The sequence below is a fragment of the Acanthisitta chloris genome, unplaced genomic scaffold, assembly GCF_000695815.1.
Source record: "Acanthisitta chloris isolate BGI_N310 unplaced genomic scaffold, ASM69581v1 scaffold11380, whole genome shotgun sequence".
Taxonomy (NCBI): Eukaryota; Metazoa; Chordata; class Aves; order Passeriformes; family Acanthisittidae; genus Acanthisitta; species Acanthisitta chloris.
The window spans coordinates 4,919-12,220 of NW_008649941.1; the positions used below are offsets into that span (position 1 = coordinate 4,919).

The 7,302-nt window shown below is 42.3% G+C and overlaps 1 protein-coding gene across 1 annotated transcript in view; it reads left to right on the forward strand.

The window, feature by feature from the left end:
• B4GALT3 (UDP-Gal:betaGlcNAc beta 1,4- galactosyltransferase, polypeptide 3) overlaps positions 1-7,302 on the forward strand; it is a 12,832-nt gene that overhangs the window by 4,657 nt on the left and 873 nt on the right. Inside the window, exons 2-4 of the mRNA XM_009079598.1 lie at positions 2,645-2,880; positions 4,469-4,659; positions 5,257-5,379. Of these exons, the coding sequence (XP_009077846.1) occupies positions 2,645-2,880; positions 4,469-4,659; positions 5,257-5,379 (550 nt within the window). The remainder of the gene's footprint in view (positions 1-2,644; positions 2,881-4,468; positions 4,660-5,256; positions 5,380-7,302) is intronic.

The window sequence follows — 7,302 nt, forward strand, 5'->3', positions numbered from 1 at the left end:
CCTGCATTTTAGATACTTGGGGAGGGACTGAAAAGGGATGCTTAGCTACTGCAGGATCTTCCTGACAAGCAAAATTTAGGCATTCTTTTCAAAAGAAAGAAACAGAAGCCAACCAACAACAGCCGTGAAGTGGGATTCACAGTGAGTTTTTGACAGCATGAGGAATGGGGTCAGTGGCTCTTCAGACTGACCTTCAGAAAATGCCATTTGTGTGTTCCTTGAGGAAGAAACAGACATATGGAGTAGAGGTTTGCCTATCAGAAATGTGATGTATACCAACTTCCACATAGTAACAAAATGTTTTCCAGTTCTGAATGGACACCTTGAATCTTACGCTGAATTTAGTCCCTAAGCCTTGTTACTGATCAAAAAAATTCCCCTCAACAAACAAAACCAAGCAAACAAAAACCCAAATGCCCAAAACCAGTGGAGCGATGTTGCTTCCTTCTGTGGCAGTTAAACAGGATGTGGGTGAGTTCAGGCTCAATTTGCTTTTTTTGGTTTTTTGGTTAGAATTGAAGCAGAGACTTGAATGTAGGATGGGCTGGAAGAAGTATCAACTGGACTCACCTTCTTAATTAGATTTCAAACACACCTGTACCTTTCCCTGCCCAAGGCCTGAATATTTGCTCTCTATTAGGCTTCATTATCAGAAGTGTTTTGAGAGAATAGTTTATTTCTGTGGTTGAAGAGGGAGTATTACTTGCAAGACACTGAAAGGTTGCCCTAGGACAGCCATGGCATTAACTATGAGCTTGGAAGGAAAAGAAATCCTGTTTATAACTATTAATACAACAACCAACAACCAAAAACTTGCCTGACAGACTCCTTGTGCAAAAAAATATTTTGCCTTTGGGAGCATGGCCTCAGAGAACTGTGGAATAGGACTGTCATTTGAAATTGTCAGCTCCTAATTATGACTTATGTGAAAGTTTTTCCCTAGTTCATTTAAGTATTAGATTTTAATCTTGTTCTGCGTTTGTGCTTTATTTTCTGTGAATCTGACCATTGTTGGAAACCATGAAGACACACTGATTTGTGTATAAATATAACTCTTCTGCTAGTTCTGGAAACTTTTCTTACTGTCCAGGAGGACAGGCAGTTACATAATTGTAGAAGTTGTTTATTAATAATCTAACAATGAGATTTGTGTTAATATGGTAATTGACACTGATTATTTTTACTTGTGATTTGTCGAGCTTGTACCCATTTGAAGAATGGAAGAGTTTGTGTAAAAATACTAATTATTTTTTTCAATTAGGTAAAAACTGTTGAGCATATCCAGTATCTTCTGTATTTAAAATCAAGGTGCTGAGTAGGGGAGCAATCATATGTAGTTTCTTTTGCTACCCTGTGCCTGTTCCTGGAAATATAACACCTTTCTTCTTTCTCAGCTCTGTCATCTGCTTCTCCCAACGTTTTGAAGTACTGCCTACTTATCACAGTGTATAAAATTAACTGGTATGTCAAATACAGCCCTTGTGGCATGTGATTACAACGTCAACTTGAACTTGAAACTTTTTTCCAGATAAAGCTAACATTTCCTAAAGTATTTGTATTCATCCAGGCTGAGTATCCATTTGGACATCTTTGTCCTTTGAATCTTGAAAGAAGCTTAGAGAAATTTTCCAAATGGGTAGCAAAAGCAGATGTGTCCATCTTGATTAATTTTCAACGCTGTTTTTGCAGTGAATACACTTATTAAAAGATCTCATCTAAGCAATACAAGACTGTAGTAGGGAGCCAATACCAGGTGTGGTGGTTTGAGCTGAAGTAGAGTTAACTTTCTTCACAGTGGCTAGTATGAGGCTATGTTTGGGTTTTGTGCAGAACACAGAGTTGATAATGCAGAGATATTTTTGTTATTGCTGAGCAGAGCTTACGCAGAGTCAAGGCCTTTGCTGCTTTCCATACTGCCACACTGGCAAGGAAGTTGGGGATGCATGGGAGACTGGGAGGAGACACAGCTGGGACAGGTGACCCAAACTGACCAAAGGGATATTCCACACCATATGACATCATGCTCAGTATATGAGGTGGGAGGAAGAAGGAGGAAGGGGGGACATCTGGAGTGATGGTGTTTGTCTTCCCAAGGAACCGTTACGTGTGATGGGCCCTGCTCTCCTGGAGATGGCTGAACACCTCCTGTCTGTGGGAAGCAGTGAATGAATTCCTTGTTTTGCTTTGCTTGTGTGTGCAGCTTTTGCTTTCTCTATTAAACTGTCTTTATCTCAACCCATGAGCTTTTCTAGTTTTTACCCTTCTGATTCTCTACCCTATCCCTTTGGTGGGGCAGTGTGTGAGCAGCTGCGTGGTTCTTGGCTGCTGGTTGGGGTTAAACCACGAAAAGCAAGCTGTGCAGGAGCCCAGTGAGACTTGCTGGCTGTGCCAGGACTCAGGATGCCTCTGGCAGGTAGCATGGCACCCTGGTACTGAGCCTGGCACCCATCCATTTGGAGCCATGGGGAAGTGACCAGCAGGAGTGGTGAAATTCATTGTGTAGGCACATCTGGGTGGGCACTGGTAACTGTTCTGTGGTAGGGCTTGGCTTAAGTAGTAAAGATACATAACTAATCTGATAGGTCTGAATGAAACTCACTGATCTTCCTTTTTTATTTTCTTTTTTTTCTGTGTTTCCTTACAGTTGGTCCTTTAGCCATCACCTTCAGAGTGCTCCCAAGTGAAAGGATGATCATCAGAAAAAATCCTTTTGTTCAGGTTGGTGGCCACTACAGGCCACCTCACTGCTTTGCCCGCTACAAATCTGCCATCCTTGTAGCCTACAGGAACCAGGAGAAGTACCTTCACCATCTTCTCTACTATCTTCATCCTTTCCTGCAGCGCCAGCAGCTCAGTTACACTATCTATTTGATTCAGCAGGTAAATCTAAATCAAATGTGCCTGGTAGTGTAGCTGAGCTTCCCAGTCAAGGGTTAGGTTCTGAACAAGAAATGCACCTGGGTCAGGACAACCCCTGATATCAATTGAGGCTGGGAGATCAAGAGATGAAGAGCAACCCTGCTGAGAAGGACTTGGGGCTGCTGGTGGATGAGAGGCTGGACATGAGCCAGCAATGTGTGCTCACAGCCACAAAGTCAGCTGTACCCTGGGCTGCTTCAAAAGCAGTGTGGGCAGCAGGTCGAGGGAGGTGATTCTGTCCTTCTGCTCTGCTCTGGTGAGATCCCACCTGGAGTGCTGTATCCAGCTCTGGGGTCCTCAGCACAGGAAGGATTTGCACCTCTTGGAGTGAGCCCAAATTGATTAGAGGGATGGAGCACCTCTCCTATAAGGAAAGGCTAAGAGAATTGGAATTGTTCATCCTGGAGAAGTGAAGGCTTTGAGGTGACCTAATTGTGGCTTTCCAGTACCTGAAAGGAGCCTACAAGAAAGATGGAGAGGGACTTCTTGCCAGAGTGTATAGTGACAGGACAAGGAGGAATGGCTCCAGACTGAAAGAGAGCAGGCATAGATTAGATGTTAGGAAAAATTTACTGTGGGGGTGGTGAGGCACTGGAACAGGTTGCTCAGAGACGTTGTGGATGCCTCATCCCTGGGAACATTTGAGATCAGGTTGGACATGGCACTAAGCAACCTGGTCTGGTTGAAGATCTCTGCTTATCCCAGTGGCAGGGGGGTTGGAATTAGATGATCTTTGAGGTCCCTTCCAACCCAAACCTGCCTGTGATTCTATGAAATGCAACTCTTCTAATGTAGAAATATTGGTTTATGCATGGGCAGAGAGGTTAGTTACATGCTGTCCCAGCTCCATGGCTGCCGGTGTTTGAGATATTCTGTTGGGTTTGGGTTTTTTCCCCTAGAGGGATAAAGTTGTCATTAAGTGGTAACTTGTATTTTTATCTGTTTGAGAGTTGAATGTGGCTTGTCTGTAGCTTGTCAGTGTGGCTGCTGGGCAAAACCTAGAGACTAAATGCTGAAGTGAAGTTAGATATTTTTAGTCTGTATGGAATACAGACATCTGGCTTGACCCTGCTCTGGGGCAGCCTGTGCAGGTCAAACTGCCATTTGTAACTGACGTGGACTGGTGTTGCAAAAGACCAGTGATGAGAGAGCAAGTTTGGGATTCATTAATTAAAATCAATAGTTGATTGGGAGGTAGAAGCTTTTTTGTTTGACCAAGATCTTTTTTTCTCCTTTCTAAGCTTTAATAAACAGTAGTCAAGGCAAAAGTGTTGATGTGCAGATGTACACTTCAGGATTGGCTTATCAATCTCTTAAAAGTCAGCCTTGTTCAGGTGCCTACAGTGTACAGCCCCTGACACAGGAAAGCTTACAATTAATCAGAGTGCTGTGTAGAGAGTGGATGACATTTTCAGAGTTGGGAGCATGAAATTTGCAGGCAGTATTGATTCATTCAATTGAATAAGACTTTTTTTTTTACCAAGACAAATTTTAAGTGAGTTTACTGTCTTTGTTGTTTTGTTGAAGAAATGTAGGTTTTCTTTTCCAGGTGGGGAGAGGTTCATTTAACCGAGCAAAGCTGCTTAATGTTGGTGTCCGGGAGGCCCTGAAGGATGAAGACTGGGACTGCCTTATCCTGCATGATGTCGACCTACTACCTGAGAATGATTATAACCTCTACATTTGTGATGAGTACTATCCCAAGCACATGGCTAGTGCCATGGATAAGTTTCAGTACACGTAAGTGCCTCCATTTGCTTGCTGTGTATGTATTCTAATTGGTTCACTTTTTGCATAGAAAGTCTGGATGGGAACAGTGATAGATACAAACTTTAAGAGGTTTTCTGTGTGTTAGTTTTGCAGTAGTAACTTCCCTGGAAAAGGATATTCTTGACCTAAGCATGCCATTTGGAACAGTTCCTTGCCTGTAGTTCCCTGTTGCACTTGTTAGCTCAGCTTGGCAAATGACTGGCAGGTTTCTGTCTGACTTTCCTTCAAGAATAAAAGTATAGGGTGGGAGTTGCTGGATCACATGGAAGGTGATGTGGTAGGATGCAGGTATCTTAAACAGACCCAAGATGTGAATTTTGAAGGCAGCTTTGCTTTGGCCTACTCTGGGGGAAGGTGTCAGGGAACAATGAGGGGAATAGAACATGATGAGAATTACACTGGGTTTACTGTTCTGGGTTTTGGCATTGTAATGACAGTGTCTGTAAGGGATAGGATTAATATACCAGTGACTTGGATTACACTGTTAGTTTGTAGAGGACTGGTATTACCCTCCAATATCAATGCTGTGGTTTTTAATGTGGTGTGGGTTGTTTTTTTCTCTTTTAGTTTGCCGTACAAGTCCTTCTTTGGGGGCGTATCTGCTCTGACTCCAGAACATTATATGAAGATGAATGGCTTTCCAAACACATACTGGGGCAGTGGTGGTGAAAATGATGACATTGCTACAAGGTACTGATGCACAGGACAGACTTAAGAGAGAACCAAGCTGGCTAGTGAAACATGGAGCATTCTCTAAGAGGACAGCCAAGACGTTGTTCCTTAATGTGCTTGCAATATCATTATAATGCAAAATGCTGTTGGCACTGGGAGTGGTTAATGTCAGAAGATGCTCAGAACCTATGAATCCAGCCTGTGTGCTGGGAAAACAAAGCTTCCTTGGTTCTGAAGAGCAGAATGTTACTTCACATCCTTGTGCCTTCAGTCCTGGTTACAACCATTAGTTGACAAGTGACTCCACTGGCATTAACAGCCACAAGGGAGGGATGGAATCTGTAAGCTTGAAGAGTAAGAAGGTAGTTTGTACTTCTCAGACACTTGGGAATTTCAGTAAAGTGCATTTAGGTTGCTCCAAGTATTACCTAATCACCAGTACTTGGCATTGAGGAACACGAAGAATTCTATCTGCGGTACTGGGTGATGGAGAAGCCTGTGTACTAATGTGAGTCAGTGACAGCAAGAGTTGATGGCTTTTCTTGTACTTCAGTTGCCATGGCAGCAGCACACTGAACACAAAGAGTTTAGTTCCAGGTACTCTGCCTAATGCACATTCTTCAAGAACAGAATCGTGGCTGCAGCTTCTTTATTCAGCTTTGCAGTTGCACTGTCCCCCTTTATCATCCAGCACTGAGGCAGCTCGTGGGGAGTATATAAAGCTAAACTGACCATAGAAGCCTTGTGTGATTTTGGTCTTGCAGTGACAAGTGACACAGTTTCAGTGGAATGTTCTGTTCAAGGGCTGCAGGGTTTTTTTCAAAGCAGTATTCGTGTGGGAATTTAAAGTCAGATTTTTCTAACATATAATTCCTCCTTTGCCTTTCAGTGAAAGCTAACTGAAAGGCTGTATGGTTGTTTAGAGAGTCAGCATTTACTAAAGGAATAAAATGCCAGGAAAATAGATCTTTACATCAAACACTACAATGCTAGGTCTATTCAGCTGCTCTTAGTACAGCTTAGGCATCTAATGTGGTGTTCAGTACTGGGGGTAAAGAGTCATGCCAGTGATGCACAGGAGTGCCCTTCCTTGGAGAGACTCCTGTAAGGCAAGTGGATTATGCAACTCTCAAAACAGTCCCTTCTTGAAGGGGATTAGATCTATGTTTTCAGAGAAAATGTGCCCTAATGGTTAGCAATGTTTTGGCCCAGAGATACATGGAGGCCATGGGCAGTGCCTGTGTTATTCACATTCTGAAGTCTCAGCCTGCAGAAGTTAGGAATGAGCTGGCTGTTCCTGAATGACCCACTGGGATTTGGATTTAGGAGGTACTCGAGCTTCTTACCACGTAGCAACAAAATTAATGAATCTTTGAAATTGGACATTGAAATGGCAAAAGTCCTGTGTAAAGACTGGTGGGTTTGTTTTTTTCTGAGATACTGCTTATTAAAGCAGAGTTAGTGAAAAAAGCCCTCCTGACTGCTACTTACAGTTGGCAGACTGCAGTAACCTCCTGGCTGCTACTTACAGTTGGCAGACTGCAGTACTTTATGATATTAGTCCTTCTAATAAAGAATCTACCTTTTATTAGAAGAAAACATTGTTCTAATTAGAACTATTTATGTGTTAACATTATCAACTACAGGAAAGTGTTGGGTTATTCTTAACAGTAAATGAATGTATTAACTCTTTCATATTACAGTTTTATTTCATTTTGCAATGCTAAACCTGCAACAGCAAAGCTAGTTTAGTGTTCTTGCTTTTTCATGTCTTTGTTGATTGAATGTACAATAAGGTTATGTTCAGAAAACAAGAAACTTCGTTTAAAACTCAATCTGAAATAGTAGTACTATAGCACTATCCATGAAGTGTTCTAATCACCTGGTGGCTCTAGACGAACAAATATTTTCAGTTCTGTGGAGTCTTTCAGCATTATAACA